Raw genomic sequence first — 24,015 nt, forward strand, 5'->3', positions numbered from 1 at the left:
GAGAGAAAGAGAGACAAGGTTTGACTGGACTGCAACATCTGGATAAATGGTAATGATCTCTTTCTTTTCCTAACTGTGATTTCCAAGAATGCTAGAATGAGAAGAGGTAGTGATAGCAGTGCTATGGAAACTAAAACCTATCTTGACATGCTTTGGTCCTAAAACAGAAACCTTGACCTACAGAAACCCAGAAACCATGATCTACAGTGAAAATAAATGCAGTCAGATGGGGATCACTGGAAATCCAAGGAGGGAAAAAAATTTCATTCTTCTTTTCTCACACATAATTATAACAATCTGTACTTAACATTTCGTTACATAGCACAAAGAAAAGTGGCAATCAGTAATGCCTGTCTTCAATATAATTCATTTAATAACTTGCAGAATGGGAATAAATCTAATGACCATGTCTGTTACACTGTAAAATGCAGGAACTAATACACAGAGTATGCCAGTAAAAACTATTCTGAGATGTCATTTACATGAAGACAAAACCTGAAATATAATCAACAGCTATATTTTTCAAAAAGAATAAATAAATTACTCTCAGCTCTCCTACTAAAAATAGCTTACTGCCATCAGTTAAATAGTGCATATAGGATTTTTATTCCCATTGAGTTTTTATGTCATCACTACATTTTAATGGTTTGCTGGTAATCCTTTGGTATTAATCATGAATCCAAATTAAAATATTCATTTCTGCATTTATTTGCATTTACTGAACTATTCTTTCTTTAATTTCATGTAAATTTCACAGCTCCTGCATTCATTTCTGAAGCTTTATTAACCAAAAATCAGCTTTAATATTCTCATACATAGTTGTATCAAATATATATAAGTGGTTTTTGCTTGGAAGGAATCTTATGAAATACCACAAGTAACTAGAGGAAAATTCCAGCAGCACAGTTATAAAAATGTTCAAGAACAAGCATCTGCATGGGGATAGATTTCCCATTCTTAAAAAAAGGAAAGGCAGTACATTTTCTGTCATCAGCTAGATGACAAGAATCATTCTATAGAGATCCTGTATGAGGAGCAAAGTCTGGGTTCACATGAAAACTGGCAATTATGTCCTCAGGTTTCTTAATATCAAAATGTGAGACCGCCTTTAGCATCGCTGGCCCACTTGACAATACTGCTTGGGTTCTAAATATTTGTCAGGCAGATATAAAATATTTATTCTTTGCAACCAAACTATTAAAAGCACTTATCTGTCACAGCTCTGAAGAAACGTGCTATGGGTTGACCTCACCAAACAACATCTGTGGTAACATACTTGACCACCACTTTTCATCATAAGGATAGCCATCAAAACAATTCCTAACTTGCAGTCTGAAGCTATAAAATGAATCACACAATATTTACATACCCTGTGGTCCTTTTGGCCCAGGCATTATGGCATACCAGGGTTTAATGATCTTAATAACCCCATATGGCTTGCTGAGAAATTAGATTTTCCCTTTGGTTGCAGAAGGCAATTTTCAATTATAGCAGATGGTGAAACAGTGAAGGTCTGAGAAGTCAAGAACTGACTAAGAAACCTCAGATTAGTACTTAGGCTTTATATTGCTCAGCCTAATGCCAGTGGTTGAATTTTTGCCCCAAATGAGAGTAATCTTGAAGCAGAGCATAACGTTTCAGCAGAGCAGTCCCTCATTTATGTCTGCTCTTCAGAGGGCCAGGCCCAACAGAGGAATCCATAAAGCTGCAGTTGCATGTGGAAAAACAACCTGCGGTGCATCACGTACACAGCTCGGCAACTGTTAAGATTCAATTTTGTTCAAAATTGGAGAGAGCAATGCTGAACTCCAAGACAATTGAAGACGGAGGATCCTTCAAAACATGATATACATGACTTTTTCGATGAGACTCTATATCCCCTTATGGTTTCTTTGCTTATTTTGCCTTTTTTTTTTTTTTTTTTTTTTTTTACCTCCAAGCAATCTAAAATTAATCTACATTGACACATGTGACTCGCTGTTTGCACATGGGGAAAAAAGCAGAGAACCTTTCTATTGGAAACACGATTTTCCCTGCTATATTTCTGCTTCCTCAGCTGTTATGGTCCTCATGGCACACAAGATTTGAAGAATGATAGACACGTAGCTTGATCCAGTTCTGTCACCATAGACTGGTGTTCACAGAGATCCTGTATATGGTTTAAAGACTAGAAGATGTTGATGTTAACATCATCCTCCCAGCAGCAAGTGATAAAAAGCATTTTGATTCATCTCTGCCCACATTTGATCGCTCCTTTCCCAGTTGCTGCTGCCATTTCCTCTGGAAATAAGCTGCTCAGCCAGGGAACAGGGCTGCCTTCCACAACTCATCCCAATGATCCTGCCATCACACCATCAGAAGTCCACAGCTGGTGGTGGGAGGTGCTCTGGGAAGTGCCCCCATGAAGGACATTTGCAACCAGCCTCCACCCGGGACAGCCCCAGGGTTCATTCCTTGCCTTTCTCTCCACAAACTCCACCTGGAAGATGTGTAAGAGCTAAGGGGAGGAAGAGAAATTAGGCACTGCAACGTATTTCACTAACACTGCCTCTAAGTAATGCCTGAAAATTGAGTTCATTATCATGAAGGATGCTGCATGGAGCTCTTCAAAATTCTTTGGGGGTTAGCAAGATTTTCCTGTGTCCTTTTAGGCTGCTTCACAGCTCTGACCCACTGCCAGTATTCTCCCTCCCTTCCAGAAAGGCAATGCATAGGGAATGTAATAAATCTGTGAAGCTTTTCCTGCTCTGCCTTTTTATGTGTTCGATAGAAGGCAGAGCTCTCTAATGCCTCTTGCACAATTCATAGGGAGACACATGAAGTAGAAAATAGCACCTCTGTTAAGTAGTGCACGATTGCTTTAGTGATGACTTAACAGAGGGAATCTCTTAGGGAGGCACAGTGGGGAAAAAAAGAAAAAACCCTCATGCAGCACAAGCCTTACGGATTTGATTCTAAATCCTCTACATTTTTCCCAATGACTTTTCAAACAGTCTTAGAAGGTTTAAACTAATTATTAACCATCAGGCTTTATGCAACATCTGTCAGAAAAAAAAAAAAAATGAACCTCAAAACTTGGTCCTTGAATTATAGACAGGATAAATCAGGACTCTTTAATCCAGATTACTGAATTTTTAGTCTGCAAACTCTGAATTAATCAGCTATTTCTTAATTCCCTATCTTCCTTGTTTCACAGCTTTAAACAGGACTGTATTAAAGTATGTAGAACAATGCAATCCTGGTGAAATATTAAGTAATAAAAAATAAATAATGCAACGATGCCACGATACAATGTAGTCAGTGGGCATTAAAAAAGAGAAAGAAGAAGAATTTAAGAAAAGGACAGATTTTTAGGTAAAAGTATAAAAAGAAGAAACATAATGGCTGATGCTGCTAATCTGTGGGAAGCCTGTAATGTAATGTATACTTTGCTCTAAACTACTCTCCTAATCACTTTACCTCCTCAGAAAAGAGAAGAGAAAGAGAAGAATTAGCAGCATCTAATTACTTCAGCAATTGTGTTAGGCATATTGCAATATACATAATAGATGAGATATTATTAATACAAAGCTATTCCATTGAGATTCTCTGGATAATATAAACCAGAAGTACGCTTAAAAAATAATTCCTTCCCATACCACATTTCAAATATTTCCATGTACTTCAACTTCATGGTTTTTGTTTTTTTTTAATTAATTTCTCTGAATTCTCTGATTTCAACTCTCAATCCTATGTTATTTCTAGGTCAGTTATATCAGCAGCATAGTTCCTATTTCATGTGCTGAGTCTTTTTTCATTGAGGTCAAAGGCTGTATTCCCCTTGACTTCGATAATGTTGCATTGCAAGAACATTTATCTACACAATGTGTGGTGGGATCCTACTTATTCTTGCCCTGCAGGAAATATGGTTCCTCTTGGAAGGAAGAGTCTAGCAACACCAAACTGTTTTATAAATTCTGAGATGCACGGCAGCAATCAGAAGGTGGTCAAGAAAAGAAAGTGGCATTTGTATAGCTAGGAACATGTTGTACAAACACGACAGGGAACACAGACTATCTCTGCTTGCATTTAGATGCTTTAGGAGCTTTGAAACATGTTTTTCCTAAATATCTTTTTGTTCTGGACAGGGAACATTCTCCTTTTTACTACCTTCACAGACGAGGAATCGAGACCTGCATAGCACATTTATCTTATGCTTGCAATTCAAAGCAAATAGCTGCTGCAAAACCTTTTAGCATGGCAGTTATATTTCACTTTAGTGGCAGTGAAAAGGTGTTGTGTGTGTGTGAAAGCTTTATCGGGATCCCTCATTTCCTCCCTTTCTATCTGTTCAAGTATGAAAACTTCATGAGGTGATTTCTTCTGCGCACTGAAGGTCCTTGCCTGTTTTCTGATTTTGCACATCACTCCTTTGAATGGGGTGGACAGGGCAGGGCAAGGAGGGAAGGGTGCTCCTTCCCTTGGGAACCAGAGCGCTCACACTGGGGAAAGAGGTTCCTGGGCACAAGGCAGGGTGGGCACAGTCACAGCCAGGCATTGGTGGTGCTGGAAAGAAAACATTGCTCTGGACCCATGGGTCTTAACCTGTCCAGACACTGAGAACAAGCTTTGGAGAAAGACACTACCTTCCTCACATATCCTTGTGAGAGCCTCCTTCACATGGCTCTCCTCACTGCAGCCACACTTCTTCTCCCTTTGCTCATTACTGCATGATAGCACTGAAACCACCAGAAGAAAACTGAGTGAGAATACAAAGTTGGCTGCAAGGAAATGCACTGCCATAGGCTCCCCAAATAAAACCTCTCAAATCCCAACGTAGCTGCACACACACAAAGTGCAGGGAAATAGGGTGAGGTCAATTCCTGGCTACTGTAAGTTCAGGAATTTGTCTGTAGTAGAGCTGAACTCTTAAACCAGCTGGTGATCCAGCCCTTGGGATCACAGAACAGAGCACGGCAGACGCAAACAGCTGTAAGAGTAGTACTACACTGCAGATAATATGCTACCTGCCATGTAGATGAAACAAGGGAGAAGAAGAAAGTTGAGCTTCAATCTAATTGTACAGCAGCCAGGATTTGTCAGGTTCATCTGTAAGCATATTGGGGCTGGATCACCAGCTCTACTGATTGACAGTATTCACTGAAGATAAAAGCATTGTATTAGTCTACAGCAAGTGAATACATGGTTCTGCTGAGCACTGGTTGACACGTTACTTGTGCTGACATCATATTTAATGCTGTGGTGAATGCCTCAGCACCTCCATTTCTACAGTCACTGTACCAGAGACATGTGGACATGCAACACGGTGCACTGCTGTGCCGACTGCTCTCATGTGTCTCTGCACAGACATGTATATTGCTTTAGCACTGAATTTTTATTTCTGGCAAATCACTTAATTCCTCTCTAATACTCAATTACAATTGACTATTAAAATGTATTTGTACAGAAGACCACATCGTATTGAAAGATGACATGGACAACTAAGAAAAGGAAAAAGCCTCTGTCACTCTAATTTTAACAAATAATATCTCGCACCTCTACTAACAAGCTAGCTTTTACTTCCAGTACTAGCAAGAAAAATGAGTTATCTGCTTCAGTAGTGAAGTGTATTTTTTCACCTGCTTCATCTATAGAATCATCTTGCTGACTTTTTCTTGGCCTATAAAGGCCAAGTACAAATGATGCAGTGGATTGTAGTAGAGGCACTTTTTCATGTCAGTCAGATTAGAGTTAAATCCCCGTTGCATTTAGGAAGGACTTCAACAGACAATGTATACCCTAGAGAAAAGGCAATGTGATTTCCAGCAGCCAGTTTTTATGTAGTGATCCGAGTTTCTTGCCGTACCTGTTTCCTTAATACTGGGCAGCAAGATTGAAAGAAACACCTGGAGAGAGAAAGCCACAGACTAATATGTGCATCTTTGATTCACATGCTCCAATTGTTATGATGGGGAGAGAGTTGATGCCTTCCTCTCCCCCCACTCCTTGCAGTTAGAAGAAAGACAATAGGACAAACACTATTATTTTTAAGAGAAGATGTCAAGATGAAAAAATGAAAATGTCAAAAAAGAGGCTGATATACAGCATTACTTAAGGACTGTTTTGTTGAGAAAAACTGACCAAATGATTTACGAAAGGCTTTTAACAGGGCAGTCTTTGGATTACAGTGAAGATGAAAAAATAAATGAAAATCTATTTCAAGTTTACTTTAACCTAGTCATTTGACAGATGGGGGGCAAACCTGGCAAGAACACAAGTTTTAATCTTCAGATGTAGTGACTTTATTTGCAGTTTTGTGGATTAGGAATTCTATTTGTGCAGAATAAGAGCTGTCCATACGATTCCTGTTGAAGTGACTATTTCTACCTGAAGATCCCTGAGAGGCACACGAGTTGGAAGACCAAAGGACCGATCCTTCTGCTCACGGCACAAACCACCACACACACAGATTGTCCTATGAGCAGCAGCCGGTGTGTCCGCTGCCTTCCTACCTACCTCATTCTTCTGTCAAGCCTCCCTCTTGAAGCACATCCCTCCTAATTAATTACTGGATTAACCAGCCTAGTATTGAGACTGCCCATGGCTGGAGGTGGATCTTGGAGCACGGACTTGTTCTCAGTATGCACAGCCTGGCACATTGCTGCCTAGCCAGATGGGTCCCCCATCTGCTTCGATTTGAAGGAGAACTTCCTGGAATTAGGGTTTTCCTCTTAACCTTTGTTTGTATAATTCCTTTGCTTCTTATTTTCACTGTTTTTTTCCTTTACACCAAAAGCATCTGAAATATGTCAGAGTCAGATTTAAATGCCAAAGGGAAAACTGCACAATTTCTGTGCACGCGTGGCATTAATTGGCACAGTTCTGCATTAAGGCTGCTAAACTGGAGCTGTATTGGTACAGCAAGGAACTCCTTTTGGGTAGAGAAGTCATCAGAAATCATTTCTAATGTATAGGCTCCAGAGAACCTAGTAGACTGCCATATAGTCAAAGGTAGCTTTCTGATGTTTGCTCAAGCTATTAGAGCATGCTATATTTTTCAGGATAGAATTTATAGGTCAAGAGAAGCAGTTCATCTTTCTCAGACTAGTAAGAAATCAAGACGGAAAGCAGAGATCTGATACCTAATTCTTTGAAAATCTGCTACAGTTCTATATTTATTATAAGCCTATCACAGTACATCCTGCTCAAAGACTTACAGGAAAATGTGTTGCTAACTACCAGGGAATTATTGATTTTTTAATTTTTGCCCTCATAGTGCTATTGCTTGGCTGTGGTAGAACCGCTAACTTGAAGAAAAAAAGAAAAAAAATCAATATTACTATTATCAACTGTTGACTACAGTTTACAGCAGCAATAATCTCCTTTAAAATAGCTTGCAGAAGTACCAGTTGTCATCTAAGTAAGGCATTACTGCCTTGGTCAAATCATTAAATGCTAGTAGTATTTGATCTTTTGACAATTTCGTTTTGGTTAAGTTTTGGTGACCATTAGTATTTTCTGAACTTCACACCTGAACCATATTTGGCTGAAAACCCTCCTGTTTGCTGCTGCCATTATTGTTTTGTTACTGACAGGAGTGACTCATTTACCCCATTAACGTAAGTGGGTTAACATCCAGTGCTGTTCTCTATGCTAGATTTTAGTGCACTAAAGGTAACGTGCCTCCCATCACCAAGATCTGCACTTCCTTCAGTTGTGCACAAACCACAGGTAGCACTTGAAGGCACTGGAATCCAAAACAACTAAGCTTCAGACAGCTTTAAGCACTGTTCATGGAGATGTTCCCTTAAACAAAAACATACAAGTCATCTTTGTAATAGAAGGCAAAGCATCAATCTCTTTGTTGGTGTGGTAAGCTGTTATTAAATACTTTATAAAACACGTAAATAATGACAAATATTTAATGTTGCATCCCAGAACATGCTTTATGTACCTTTTTCTCCAAACTCTGGGAAAAGCGCTGACCAGAGAAGTAGCCACATGTTGGAGATCTCATGAGTGGAACTAATTAGATGTAGATGGAGCTGTCATGCTTGCCCTTCTCCTACTTAAACCAAAAGGATACCCTGCCTGCCAATCTGACCACTTGGCTTATGCTATTTTTACCCCTACAGCCTTTTCTGATATTGACTTAAAGCCTATAATTTGTTACACCTGGAATTGCATCTGCTAAAGTTAAGGGTATAAGAAGCGTGCTGAGGGTCCACCCACACAGAGCCTATCATTGATACTGAAAATATTTAAAAATCTAAGTTAGCATTAAAATTAATTGTAAATGCATAGTGGTTCCAAGAAGACAGGCCACATAAATTCCACTCATGTTTCTGAAGGTAGGGGGTTAACAAGAAGTTTTAGTGTGGCACTTTTACTTATGTTATGCTATATTGCCTTTAGCTTGAGCATATTACAACATGAACTTTTAAAAAAAAAAAAAAAAAAAGTGTTTCCATAACAATACACAAAACCCTAATGAAACTGCATTTATAAATATAACCTCAACAAAAATTTTAATAATGCTTGTTGTCACAGTTGTCAAGAGAGAAAATGATAGTTCATATTACATTCGAGGCATACAGAGTGACTGTTGAGATGTGTAGCAGTATATACTGGATTCATCTTAGTCATAGTTTATTAGTGGCTTTTTAATGATTTAAGAATTTGAGATCTAAACTTGCCCATCTCTTATCTTTTAAAGGAGCATTTTTCTGAACCCAGCCTATTTCCGGAATCACCTGCGTCAAGCTGCCGTGTTTAGGTGTTTAGAGAAATACTCTGAAGCTGCAAGGTACTCTGGCACTTGTGGATTTATAATGGTTTCTCCACATCTCTTTCATTCCAGCTCTCAGTAGTAAGGTTATCATCGTATACCCAGGCTTTTAAAAGTCAGTGGGAGCTTTGTGTATATGATCTCACATTCAGCAGAGCTCCAATCCTCCCAGTCAGAGTAACATGAATAATCCCAATTATGTCCCTGGTTGCAGTTAGACTAACGCATATAGGAGTACTTACTCTCAGGTGTAGTGGTGAGCCCTGGTTGGGTCCCTGGGCTGCACTGGGGCATGAGCTACATGCACACAAGCATCTTTTACTTCCTGCTTTCCCTGTACCTTGGGCAGAAGCTCAAGTGTGTTCTGAGCAGATTTAAAAAAAAAAAAAAAATCAAGATCTCAATGTACACTGTGATATGCTGCAAAATTTAGCCTGGGTGCAGCTGATGAGACTGCTGGTGTGAACAGAAACTGCTGGCAGGAGAAAATTCTGCAAGAGGAAGCTCTGCTTGCATGCGTGCATTACACTGCCAAAAACTGAAAGTTCCAACACGCAACAGAAGTTTTTAAACCACTGAACATGCTTAAGTGAAAGAAATGCACAGGGAAATGCAATGGCAGCTTGCTATGTATCATCATTACTACTAACATTAGATACTTACAGAGGACTGTTCAGCTGAAGACCACAAGGTATAGCACAAAAATATTTTGCAAATCATTAGCTGACTAATGGCAGAATAGTCATCGCAAATTAGGCAAGAGACTAAAAGGGTTACATTGCTTATCTTTTAAGATATATGCTAGTGGTAGAACTCTGAAGCTATTAAAATAGCAGGAAAACAGTTTGAATGAGAAGTGAAAAGACACTTTATCAAAGCAGAGTTGCAGAAAGGATTTGGGAAGATGAACACCAATTTTCTGTGCTGGACTCCAGCCAAAAAAAAGGCAAACAAAAAACCAGGGACAAACAGTTTCCTTCTGCGGGACAGCATCAAGAGCGTGTCGAAGTGAAATGCACTGGATTTCACATGCCAGGAAGAGAAGAAAACAGTTCTCCAAGACAATTATATTTTTGCTAATTTCTTTGTAAATACTAACTCAGATTAACCTGGAATATTTCACTTACTGTAATTTTTTATTTTTTTTTTTTAGAAAAAAAAAAAAAAAAGGAAAGAAAAAAGCCTCACTTCTGAAACAAAAATCTTTCAAACTAAGGAATAGAAACATTTTGTTCAAAAACACTCTAGCATTATATTTCCCAGGTCTCCTTTTATATAGCACTGATCAGGGTCTCTTCTTCCTAAAAAATCTTGTTGTGGTGTTGATTCAGAGAGAAATTGTTACCTACAGTCATCAGCAGCTGAGGTCCACTGATCAGACAGACATTTTAGGGTGGTGTTAGTCCAGTATGTTTTGTGACAGATAGGGAGGGAATCCTGTTCAGGATGCTGTCAAACCCAAAAGTTCACTAGTATCCTAACAGGTGAAATACAAGAAGATTTTGTTTTGTTTGTATGTTGGTTTGTGTTTGTTTTCCCCTTGAAGTCAGGTTGATGATTTAAAAAAAAAGTTAAAAAAAAAACATTTTCAGAAACTGGTATTTCAGAAGAAGAAATACCTTAATATGCCTACATTTAAGAAGACAGTATGAACCATGGTGTTCATAAATATGATTTCAAAAATGAAAATTGTGGATGGTGTTACTGCAGATAAGCAATCAGTAAGTTTACTACATCAGCAGGCAAGAGGGATCTGTGTCAGCCTTTTTTTCCCCATATTGAGATGCTTTCAGGAAACTAGATGATTTTAAATGAGATTATGTATTCTGTAAAGGAGAGGAACATTCTGACAGACTGAATCCAGAGCGGTTCCAAAAAGCAGCGACTATAGCAGCATTCAGAGTTTAGCCTAGTTTAACATAGTGTTATAGCAACTGTGCGGAGCTGCTTTTGCAGGTTGTGTTAAACTAAGCTTAGCACCACTTATGGCATCTCATTGGAGTCACTGGTCTTAGTCAAACCCCATTAGAGATGCAGCATGCACTCCACCCATTACCGACTGCAGCAAGCAGACATTTGGTTGCATTTTCTGGAAATATGAACTTGGTTTTTATCATCATAACCTGTCATTTATTTCTGCTTGCTATTTGAGTATTCCTTGCTTTTCTATCCCCAGCATGTGTTTAAATCACTGTATACCCTGTTAAATACACCCAGAACACCGTATGGGTATGTGAACAGGAGGGGTTGGTTGTAAACAGTACAGCTTGGCACAAACAGCACAGATAATGACATTTAACTCAGCCTACCTATCAAGCTGAGATCCCCTGAGATTTCATCTCTGAGGATATACCAGACCAAATTATTTGGTTCAGAGAAAGTCAAAAGCTAGAGTAAGGTCAACTGTAAATCCCAAGTTTCTCTGTGTGTAACTTTCACTAGTGCTTGTCAGCCCACAGAAAGCGCACGAAGGAGTTTGAATGCAAGGACATCTGAGTTAGTATAAGGCAACTGATATGCCCACATCTGCATCACTCCTGAATTTTGTTGACTGCATAGTGATCCTTCAGGGTAGTACTGTAATAGGGTGCTACCACGTAGAGTGCAGCCTAAGGCCATTTGGCATCGTAAAGCAGTCTTAGAAGCACCATGTGGGGTCAGAGCATCTGCAAATGATGAATTCTGAAGTGGTGCAGCCACTTTCACTGAGGTGTCAGCTAGTAAATATATTTATCCTCTATTGTTCAGAGACTGCTCTTGACAAGCACAGTAAAGATTTAAACCTCAGAAGGGAGCAAACCTATTTCAGCTGAAAGACCATCTTGGCCTTTGAACAAATGGGCATAAATTCATTATACATAAATTTAGTCTGGAAGTTACCTAGAAGTTTTAGACACTACAAGGCATTTAGGCTCAGGATCATCCTCGATAGCAGCTACTGAAAGTACCCTGGCAAGGGAGACAGAGTCACAGCTGATCAGAAGATCACTTAATAACCAGAATGGAAAGTTCAGAAAAGGATTCTGGGCTCACTTCTCTAACAAAGAAGAGAAAAGGCTCTTGGAGAAGGCTGAGGGGGCCCCACCTTCCTGGGGATGTGGAGTCAGCTTCCTTAGGGAAAGATGAGACAAGGGATGTGTATGTGCAAGGGGACATGCAAGCCACAGAACAGCCTGGGAAGTCCATACTAGTCCCAAGGACAGAGGAGCCAAACCACAGGATGTTTGCAAGGGTAGCAGTGCTAGAAAGGGGACAAACACTCAAGGGTGACCCTCAAAGCTCCTGGAGAAGGAGACATCAGAGCCTGCACATTCTCCGAGTCCCCAAGCCTGGCGGGCTGTGACCCCACAGCTGCCTGTCACACATCTGCAGTGAGAGGTCTGACCAGATGAGCAACAAGGCATGAAAGCAATTTTTCTTTCTCACTCAGATAGTGCAGCCTATTGCTGACACTGAAACAGTGGTAAGGTGAAGATTCGTAACTTACAGAAAAAGCTGGCTGCCTATTTGCTTTGAATCTGAAGTTTAAACTACAGAAGGGATTTTGCCCCTTTTTATCATTAAGCCGTATAGCTCTCATCTTTCTGCTAATCAAATCGCTGTGCTGATTTAACAGTGTCACTGTGTTCTGTGAAAAGCTTAAGATAGCTCTTTTATCACCAGCTAGAACACTAGTGACTTGAAATTAGTTGTATACATGTAGGGGAAAACAGACTGTCTGTCCCTCTGCCAGAACAAACAACTCATCTTCATCTGACTGCACAGAGTAGGGGTAAGCAATCCTTAAGGAGAAAAGAGCTTTAGGATCTGAATAGCTGCAGCATGGCTGACTCAGCTTTTTGACATTCCTATTCAAGAAAGCCTAGGTAATCCCACCAGCGAACCAGGTAAAGCGAACCAGGTCTGCAAGGAGCAGACCTCAGCCCTCTGTGTGAATCCAGGGGCCGTTTCAGTCAGAACTGAGAAGGCAGCGGGTAAAGCTGCACAGTTCGGGTTAGTTGATATATTCAGCTTCTCTTCACAGAGCCAGCAGTGGCACACAGGCCCACCCCACGCTGGGGATGCAAGCTGAGGGAGCAGGCCCACCTTTCAACCCTGCCTGGTCCCGCTCTTGGAAGAAGAGGGGAAAGTTTATATTCCTTCCCCATCCTAATTGTTTCTACTTTTCCTCAATGGAAATAAACAAAAGGGAAATTCTGTAAAAAGAAAAAAACATTGGTTGTCATAGAAACACCAGCACGGAGGGGACTCTTGCTGCCAGGGCGGGTGGGCTCAGCACAGGCCCCGGCAATGGCAGGTGCCCCACAAGTGGCTGTGTAGGGTCAGGCAGCAGTGAACCCCCCCACTGCCACCCTCAGCAGCTCTGTTGAGGAGAAGGGAACCTCCACCGCTGGCCAGGGCATTTCACAGGCAGTGCCCCTGGGCCAGGGGTCAGCAGGGAATTGGGTCCAGTTGTCCCCACACTGAGCCACCCGAGCTGTCCCGTGGGATTCGTGGCTGGCCGTGTCTCCAGGGTGACATTGCAAATGGCACACCTCATAAATTGTGTCTAGGAAAGCGGCTTTGACAAGCGCTGGGATCAGTCAAAGCCCAAAGGAAAGCCCACACTGCCTATTATTTAATTTGACACCAACATATGAGGTTAGCCTCTGTCTAGAATTACTGGCCGTTATTTCTGCACTGCGCACATTATTCTTTATCACTTGAGACTGTCCAGGTGTCAAACAACAGTGTGCTCAGGCAGGCAGGCATATCAGGGACAGGAGGAAGCCTCCACACCAGTTTTTCCATGATCACTGCCACCTGTTAGAAGTAAATACAAACACTGACAACAGCACAAGGCACATCCCCAAGCCAGGGAGCATGAGGTGCAAAGAGATACACGAGAGCAGAGCACCAGCTAGAGCGCGGAACAAGCACAGTCTTTGTCCCTCAAAGTTTCATTGCACTTCTGCCATCAAGCAATTCATCCCAGTTTCCCCATCCCTTCCCAAAATGTCTCTACCATGAACCTACCACAGCATCAGGGCCTCCGCAGCTCCAGTGATCTGTGCAGCATGCCCATGCTCACTGCTGCTTGTTTCATGCCCAGTCACAGACAGCATGACATCTTGCTGGGCTTAGCACCCTGTTGTCTTGAGCATGCCCCACCATTTTAAAAGACCTCTCATTTCCCCACGTTTTGCACAGTTTTGCAGATGTGAGCTGAGGAGAAGCATCCTTTGTGTCTTTACATGGCAGCTGCCCTTAAATAGGAAACATCCATTATCACGGTACAGGAATCTCAAGACAATACAGAAAGTTGTTACCTGCATGCAGCCACCAGACAGATAATGATACTTGTAATAAATATATTACAAATGCAGGTGCCATTTTCCTTGCAGGAAACATTTCTACTTTTAGCAGTGGGCTAGTGACCCAGAGACTTCAGCAAAGATAGCTAGCATACCCCATTGCCAACCTGGAAGGGTTTGGCAGGACAGAAGAGTTTTATAGCAGCTCCCCAACACATTTAAGGTTCACTGGTAAAATGTTTAAAAGGGAGTTTTAGTTAGTTATCTGAAGGCATTAGCAATGTTAAGGCATTCCGCACAGATAGCAGAGGGATTGCCACAACACTTTCTGCTCCATTTGGGGGCAAGGTCATGGATAGCCCAATCCTCACACCACTAGTTTCCTTCCTGCTCAATATTCTATAGTCCTGTTTCTCTCTCATCTAATGGTTTTCATGTATCCCCATAAACCTCAAAGTAACAACCTTACATTTATTTAAGATATAGAGAGATGTTTCAAAAATAACTGCTATTATTATCCACTATCCAAATGGGATAATTGCAGTACAATAACTACTTTATTCTTATTCCAGCTATAAACATCATTTTCCCTTTCTAATCCCAGAAAAAGATAAGAAAAAGTCATCCAGAATAGTTGTTTATTTTCTCCCATATTCTAATGCTAAGCCTGAGATACAAAATAGATCTCAAATATCCAGGTGTCTCCATCAGAGATGATCTTAGCAGGAATATTAAAGTTCCTGTTAAATCAGAAAGGAGTGGTGGGGGAGAACAGATACACTTACCACTTCCAAACAGTAGCTCTGCACACTACCAAAGCCACATGGCACTGGCTGAGGCCTTCTATTAGTACCACTTACTGCAGACCAGGTGAGATCACTTGAAGTAGGGAGCAAAGGTAATTATCTGCCACTTATCAGCCTCCTGATCTGAGCAGCAATTGGGGCTGAACAGCATAGAAGTGTGAAAGTCACTGTAACGTGCATAGGCTGTGATTATTCCTAAGGCCCTTCCATCTGCAGAGAGCTTCTCTCCCCCTCAGGGTTCCCTTCCTTTCTGAGAAGCTCAGGGGGAGCTCAAGGAGCTGACCTTGAGCCTTGCCCTTATGTTTTTCCAGTGATTACAGTGGTAAACGAGCACACATCTGTTTAGCAACAATGCTAATTTCTTGACTTCTCTGGAAACGTGACACTTTGGTGCATTCCAGAACAGCATCCGCACCATCCATTTTCTTGTCACAGGCTTACATGGCCACTGCGAAGGATTTGGCTGCACACTCGCTGTTAGTGTCAGCAGCTGTCAGGCAGCAAAAGCCACCGTTGACGCTTTTATTATAAGGCCTATACATTTCTGCAGATGGGCTGAGGAAGACAGTTTGAGATCTGTGGTGTGCTGTTCACTTGCACATATGGAAATATATCTTATTGTTCTGCACCACCAAGTGGCCAGATTGAGCAGATTTAGCAAGGCACCTTTTGATCCAGGTTTACTACATTAACACAGATGGGCTTGGTAGCTCTAAGCATTTGGGTTCTGTAAACAAGAGGTCAATATTTCTGAATATCACTTGAAGTGGTTGTGTAGAAAGAGTATGCATGTATCTGGTCTTTGCTGTTAGATTTCAATCAGTATATTTCAAAACTGTAAAAATAAAAGATGGCATTTCATCCAGAAAAAATGCATTGTATGACATACATGGGAGCTGTTTTCCCTTTCTTTCGCACCTTGTGTTTCTGGTGCTCTGGAAAGTTCAAAGTTGAACGTTTGAGAGGTACAAATCAGAGTGAGGTCTGTTGCAGGCCAATTTCACCAGTCCAAAATCTGCATACAACGGATCAGCAGACCCCAACTGACCGGGGCCACAGCCTCTTACTGCCCAGCTCTTCACAAGTGCCCACATCCCTAGGATCTGTGATGCCAAAAATTGCAGAAGATGACAAAAATGCTAATTTGGTTGTGCCTATACTATCCTAATCCATATCTATTTTATACACCAGCCATATTTGGTAACATTACAACTCACATTTAATACACAATACTGATATAGTAACAGGGCAGGAGCAGTCCCTCATTCGGTTCCTGTGAATCTGTTAATGCATTGGAAGAGCTTTCTGCTCTTCCCAAATCCCTGTTAGGGAGGGGAAATAATCCTACACATCCTCTACTGTACACACCATACAGAGCCTTTTAGGTATGGAGTAGCAGTAACCTGTCTGAAGCAACCCAGCTTCATTCTCAAGACATATATTATCCTCATAAACCTTTAAAAAGAATGCACTCCCTCAGTATGTTACAGACTTTTGTATGCTTCATTTGACCTATAATTTTACTTCTAAAATTGACTCTAATTCACAGTGGATGGCCAGTTTAGTCATCACAGATTCCCTTGTTGACCTATATTCAGTATTTTATCAGTCTGTACTTTGGACTACTGTACTCAATGTGCAAGCTGAAATTTCAAACTTTTTTTTTTTTTTTAATAGACACAGCAAGTATTTAGCATAGGTGAAAGTGTAATACCAAACAAGAAGAGACTGATACATACACACGAACAGAAAGGGCAAGAATAATCTGAATTGCAGAGTTACCTGGCACAGTGACTATTTCAACTGAATTCTTTAACTGTTCCCTGGAAAATTTCATCAGACATAAGAAGGGAACCTTCAGAATCAGTTTGAATTTCATCCCTTGTTTTTTGGTATTTTTGTCTCAGTTTTGGAAAAGCAAATTTCTCTCTTCTTCCTTAGCACACTGAAGGAAATGGAAGCATTGCATTTTATAGTGTAAAAAAATATGACAAATGAGTCTATTTTTAAATAAAGAAGAATCTTCCACGTGAAGAAGGAAACCTCCAGATAGTCATATAATTGAAGGAAGAATTTTCAGCTTTGCTGAAATGCTGAAATGTCATTACACATACAGACATTAAAAATAAATAAATAAATAAATAAAAATAAAAAAGTATGATCAAGATGTCTTTAGATATACGCATGCAATAGGCTTTCATTCTGAATAAGGACGAAGAAAAATTTGTTAATGAGCTCCATCACTGGCTGAGGACCCTAAACAATAATGTCATAAATAGTATAGTATTTCTTTAATGAATATTTTACTGAAATATTGTTTTCAGAGTGTGGGCTCGCACGTCCCTTACTGAAAGTCATTGTGACCTGGATTTCAGTGGGCCAAATGGATAGGTACTCGCTGGGACCTGGGGACCAAGTTCTGTGCTTTATGCCTTTGCATACTTCACTGGAACCAGGCTTTTCACCTGCCTAGATACCTCAATCAGTCCTTTGGTTTCTCTCTCAGTGCTTAGGTCCCTAAATATTTCCCAATGCCAGCCTTATAACCATATTCAGCCAGCATTATTTCACCTGTGTCAGGGAATTCATAATTCCCTATCTCATGTGTCACTTTGACTCTGTGAATCAAGCCTCAGAGGCCATTAAAGAAAACCCTCTGGCTTAGGCATATTTGGGGTTGGACGTAGGCCATCCACATACAGCCTTAATGCTTATGTTTCTTTTGAAAGTGGAATTTTTTAAGTCCCTCGTAAGCCCCGAGGTCGCAGTAGCAAGCATTGGTCCTGACCTGTGTGTGCTCCCTTATGACCAAGGAACTGAGAAGTGAAATTGGGATGGAAGTGCTCGAAAGGCTCAGAGCGTTTTTATGTATGTGTCTTGCTGTTCATGGTGTAATGCATGGTGGTACAAGAGAAATCCAGCAGGGATAAAAGCAGATGTTTAAAAAATAAACACGAATGCCTGAAATGTAAGTGTAATTCTGATTATTTAAATAAGAGCAAATTAAGAAGGAAGAATAAAGAGGAAAGGCATTTGTCTGAAGTGCAGCAGTACCTAGAGACCTCTGCCATGATCACAGTGACATTGTGCTGAGCACGCTACGAAGAATTAGTAAGAGAGAGCTTGTGACAGGAGGTCTCGCACACCAAATAGGCAAATCAGTCAAATATGATTGTCTTCATTTTACAGATGATACTGGGAAACAGAAAGATGGAGTGACTTGTCTAGGAATTGATTCCAGATTTTTCCAGAGCTCTGCTGACACCTCCACTGAAAGTGGTACCAAGCTGGGGAAAGAAAGCACTATTACCACAGAGTGGGAGCTCACAAACTGAGCCTTGTGGTGTCTTGTCAGCAGGACGTCACCAGACCACGGCCTGCAGTAGGGGTGAAAAATTACACTGCGAGTGTCTGCATCCAGCTGGTTGCATTCAACCCATGGCAGCACTACTGCCGTGTGAGATGGTGATACTCAGGGTTAAGGATATACCAGTTTTAATCTCTCAAATGACAGCAGTTTTGAGGGCAATAAATCTATAGGATACCAATTTGTAAATGAGCGTTTGCAAAAGTCATTTGACTCCAAAAAATACCAGGCTCTAGTAGTAGAGAATTGCTCCAAATTTAGATTGAAAGTCACGTCTTTCTTACAAGGCAGCCACAGGAGGCCACCACCACTCTCATACACTGCTAGAGACTACAGTGCCAGCGAACGCCACTGTCACAGGAGCTGGAACTTTTGAAGACCACCTCTAGTAGACCACGGGTACAATAATACAAAGTAACTTGGCAAATTCCTTCAAAGTATTCCTCCCTTTTTGTGCTATATGTTTATTTCCCTGTTGGGTCTCAGGAGACAGTGGACAGCTCTTCTCAAAACCTGACAGTGGGTTGGGCATACAGTGCTGGGTACTTCGCTCACCTTCTCTATTTCATCCGTAGGATACTTGTATGTCATTCCTGGGATTAGGAATTCTCCTCTGTTTGGAGGCAGTAAGAGTTTTGCCAGCAATTTCCAGCGCAATGAGGATTTCATCCTTTGTTCACTCTGTGCCGGCTGGGCTAACAATGTTCAATTAGAAACTGCTCTTTGTTCTACTGCAATCAGGAGGATTTTTGCCAGTGATTTGAATGAGCATTGGATAAGGCTTATGGCTAAATCCAGTCCTTATGCAGAAATCCATGGATCCTACTGAATTGCTTTTCTCCCAGTGAAATTAGTGGTAGCTGTACACTAACATCTAAGGAAGATTTAGTTCCTGTTTGTAACAATATGTTACCCCCTGATACTGGGCCTGCTTTGAAATGTTTATTGTTAAATCCGTGTATTTTTGGTTATATCTCATTAAGAACATAATACAGACTTGGAAAGTACATTCTGAAAGGGTATTACAACAGGATTGGGATTACTGTTTGTGAGATACTTTTAACTAGGGGGAAATTTCAAATTCAATTTACAGTAATGTCAAAGCACAATTAATATATAGGCAATGATAAGGGGAACATGCAGAAGTACACATTGATAGCACTACATCAACAAATAAACTTTCAGTGCTAGTAATTAGGTACACAAGATTATTATATGTTTAATTGACTAAAGTGACAATTTGGAATTACATCTAGTCACATTTAATTGGATTTGGAATCTCTAGAGGAATGGGAACGGAGAGCAGCGTAGAGAGGCAGCCATAAAAGCAAACTGATTTTCTGAAGTCTGTTAAGACTCTGCATTAATATCCATTGCACAATAGTTTTTAATATCCCTCAGTCTAGAAAAAGTAATGCAATGATTGCAACAGACAGTGGGAGTACTAAAGCATACTCAATTAGGTAGCAAGATAGCTGATTACTTTGGGTTTGGGGTTTTTCTTAAGATAAAGTTTAATCAGAGGTGAACTAAGTCTGAATTTGCCGGAGACACTGATATCCTCAGACTGCCAAGCTATGAGGTATTACACAGGTTGATGCTATTGTACAAAAAAAAATGTACTTGCATATAAGACATTTCACCCACAAATACTTTAAGGAAAAAAAATTAAAAGCCAGACTACAATATTGTTGAGCAGTCATTAAATAGTTGCTCAGACTAAAATATTGAAAAAAGATTTTAAAAGTGCAGGGTTGTTCGCTTGCAGATAGTTTAACTATCTGAAAATGCTTACTAATGATTGTTTTAAAGTTGGACAAAGTCTGAGAGTTATCTGTAATCTTTTGATACATACTTCATGTTACACTCTTTTAATGTTATCTCCTTTAAATATTGCTATATACATCCTTCTCTCCTTATACATTCATTTATTCTGCTTTTGTCATCAGGAGTGCCATGATTGCCGACTATATGTACTGGCTGACAGGAGGCACTGAACAGCATATAAGCAAGCTCATCAAACTGTATTGGCAGGTAAAAATTGATAGCCCAATGAGGAGGGAGGTGCCCATCTCACTATTAAGACCAAAATGAAGGATTACTGCTTAAAAGACTGCCGACAAAGGTAGCTCTTGGGCATATCAATCAACAGGACACTATATAGTACTACCGTATTTATAATGAAGTAGATTTTCTTGGACTAATTTTAAGGGCAAAATTCAAGGTTGTTAACCCTTGGCTCATACTTCAATTTTATGGACTGCTATAAAATTTAATTCTGGATACTGTATGGTCCCCAAAGCTATTTTTTTGTGAAGTCTTCCTACCTTAGTGACACTTTCCTTTTACAATTTGCATGATACTAATCCTCTGATACCTTTCCAAACTCTTCAACCGGAAGGGGAGGAAAAAATGACTGTAACAAATGGTCTCAGAGAAACCTAAAGTGCTCTGTGAAGGATAGCTAGGTACAACCCCAGTTCTACAAAGATTACTTATGTGGGGAGTAGACCATTGACTTCAATGAGACTTGTCTCTTGAGTGATACTTACTTGATATAGCAGTTCAGCCACATCAGCACAAATTTAAGTTTAAGGGTACCCCCCTCGGCTCTGAGGAGAGCTCTCACACACCTGGAGGTAAACGTACGCTAAATCCTCTGCTGTCTGTGCTGCAGGAGCTTGTCAGTGCCGATGGTACCCAGCCCTTGAGGCCTGCAGCAGTGGAAGACCAGTCAGCCTCACAGGGAGGACATGGCCCAGCCTCATGGCACTGTAGGCCCAGCCTCATGGCAGTGCGGGCAGGCACCCACAAAAACACACACAGTCTCAGACCAAGGCAATTTGTGGGCTGTCCATAACTGGCTGGGGAGTTTCCTGTCCTCACAGCCCCACATGCCTCGCCTCAGAGCCGTTTCAGCCTTGTACAACCTTCCTCCACCTCACCGTGGCTCTGCCCTCAAAGGTGGCTCTCGAGGCACAGTTTCACTGGCTGCTTTCTGTGACTGGGAGGAGGTCCTGTGCAAGTTACGTTGGTGACAAGGCAAAAATGGTTAATACCCCTTGGGATAAAATTTCGGAGTCTGATTCTGATCCCATTTATTTGGTGTTTATTCTGTGAGAACATCTATGACAACAAAAGGGCTAGTCCTTGTTGTACTTTATGTGAAGTGGTGCAAAATACATCTGGCATAAGCCAGGGTAATAAAGATCAGAATCTGATCTTTTACCTTCAATCACATGGTAAATTCTTCCTTTTTAAAACTATTATTAGTTGCATTCTTATTGGTAAAATGGAATAAATCTCAGTCTTGGGAGCTGCTGAATTTCAGTACTGCTGTGAGTGCAAAGTGCATCTCATTCAGAGAATTACCCACTGGGCTAGTGTTTGCAGTGCCTGTGAACTTTCTTATATGCTTTCCAGCAGAGAATTTCTTCTGTACAGAACAGTTTGAATTTTTCCCCACTGGGTCAGACTCGTTTAAAATCTTGAGTTCACAAACAGGTTTTATGAAAGGGTCATTTCTTCGAATGGAATATCTTTTTTTGTCTCTTAACACTGGTATCCATTGACTCCTCTTCTTGATGTCATGGACATGAAGCTTCAAAGAACAAGCCTTTAAAGAAGAAGCTGTCATAGCTGTCCTCTCCCCCAGGGGTTCAGTCTGTCCTGCTAGGTAACAGGGCCAAAAAAATGGCATGAAGGGCAAGACTCATCACAGTGCCTCCTCGTAGAGTGTAAACCAGAAGCTGTGGTTGGGCTAAGATAGGAATGAACCAGACCAAAAGTGGGGCAACTGAATTGCTTCCAGCCATTAACAACATCTTACAGACAGCAAGGGCCAAAGGATTTTGGCAGTGGTAGGGCTCTGGTTCATCTCTGCTTTAGTCCCCAGCTCACTGTTCATTTCTGATCCTGATGGAAACTTCATGCATGGGTTTCCCTGGACCACCACGGTACCGAGAGGCACCACCACACTGCCTGTGCCCATGTTACCACTTCTCCACTTTTTGCCTGAACCTGAGCTGCTGTCATCTTTGGCTACAGAAGCTTTGAAATGTCAGTTGTGATCTAACCTTTTGTTTGATCTCCCACCATGCTTGATTTTCACAGGGAAACAGAGATTGCTCCACAATTTTGTGCCTTTTGTGCGTATGCTTTAGCGTGGGCTATGCTAAGGATTCAGCAATATCTATATGCTGACACACACGCAGTATAGGCAGCTGGGTGCCCAGTACCGCTCCCACTCAAGTTAATAGCTAGCACTTAAGAAACACTGTTCGTGAAGATATATCCCCAGCACCACCAGCAACCTTCTCCTTCCTGAGCTGATGAATTCTCTGCGTTCAGTATCAGGGGTGACTTCAATGACATTAGTGCACACAGCAACAATTATGCAGTATGATGTAGCACGTGACACTGCACTGGGACTTTCCACCACAGAGAGACCAAGCAGAGGTAACATAATCTTTTTTATTAATATTCTCTCTATTTCATGTTGTAAAGCTGAAAATAACTTGTCACGACTATACATGCTCATGTGCCTTTGTAACCAAAGCAACAGCTATTGATGCACGCTTTTCTTGCTAACTACTCCTCTGCCCCAGAGCTCACTCACATTAGCTCACAACTGTGAGCAAAATTTTCTGAGGAGGAAGGAAATAGATAGTGAACAGGACCATTTGTTTTTTACTTTTCCAAAGAAAGATTTTTAGAAGAGATTTGTCATTCTGTGCTTTGATCAGTTGGTCATATATATAATCTTCTGGTGTGTCATTGACTACTTTTGTTTCTTCATTATTTTTTTCATTGCTGGAAAAGGCTTTTCCTCCTCACAGCCTGCCTTCTACTTCTTTCATAGCTTCAAAACATCATACAGACCACTCAAATCCTTCAACTGACTTCCTTTTTGGAAAAACTTCAGGCCCTTAATTCACATCTGTGAAGTTCTTTATTATTTATCCTACTTCTAAATCACTGTTTTTCTCTCTTGATCTATTTCTCATGCTCAGAGCAGTCTTTATCTTGTATCTCCTTTGGTTTACTTCTCCTGATTTTGGTTTTATACTTTCCTTTGAACTCCTTCTATCCCTGACATCAGCTGCCAAGAGCCCTATTTCTTCAACAATCTTCTTAAAGAATCCTCAAATCTCTCCCCTCCTCATTATTAACTCTTACGCATTTCTTCTTCAGCAGTGATCTGTTCCCTGTGACTGTGTACCTCCTCTTAGACGCACCACAAGGCTTGTACTGTCAGATTTTTAAGGCCAGATGGGCTCGTGTTGATGAATTATCTGACTTTCTGCATAAAAACACCACAAAATTTTACCCAACCTTCATGCATCAGTGCCAAGAGAGGCAAAGCTGAGACTGTTTTTGAGAACATTATCAAATCCTCATTTAAATAGCTTAATAACAGAAGATTCACCACATCCCTTCTAAAAGGTGATGTATTACATGGATGGCCCCCATTTCTCCCTGTTTCTCCTCCCAAAACTGGGATCTTGTTCAGTCCACACTTCCAGCAATTTACATTACACATTCATCTCTGAAAGCTTAAAGATCCTCTAGCACTTGTTATCTGTTCCCTGTATATGTACCTATGGATCATGATCAAGGCAACTTTAAATATTCTTTTTGATTAGCTTTTTGATTAGCTTTCTTTGATTATCCCCTTTAAAGTAAATCATCTATTTCTGGAGTTTCTGTACAGTGATATGTAATACCTAATGCCCTGTGTTGTTTTTGAATATTAATACTTGCCTTCCATTCTGCTCTGAG

General features: G+C 40.8%; 1 protein-coding gene across 1 annotated transcript in view; it reads left to right on the top strand.

Annotated features, from left to right (window-relative positions):
• The window catches only part of SPATA16 (spermatogenesis associated 16), a gene marked incomplete at both ends in the record, with an annotated part of 74,897 nt that overhangs the window by 16,187 nt on the left and 34,695 nt on the right, over positions 1–24,015 (top strand). The window contains 2 exons of the mRNA XM_084291810.1: positions 8,696–8,785; positions 20,184–20,268. Coding sequence (XP_084147936.1) covers positions 8,696–8,785; positions 20,184–20,268 — 175 coding nt within the window. The remainder of the gene's footprint in view (positions 1–8,695; positions 8,786–20,183; positions 20,269–24,015) is intronic.

The sequence above is a fragment of the Netta rufina genome (assembly GCF_964035555.1).
Source record: "Netta rufina genome assembly, chromosome: 9".
In the NCBI taxonomy this organism is placed as follows: domain Eukaryota; kingdom Metazoa; phylum Chordata; class Aves; order Anseriformes; family Anatidae; genus Netta; species Netta rufina.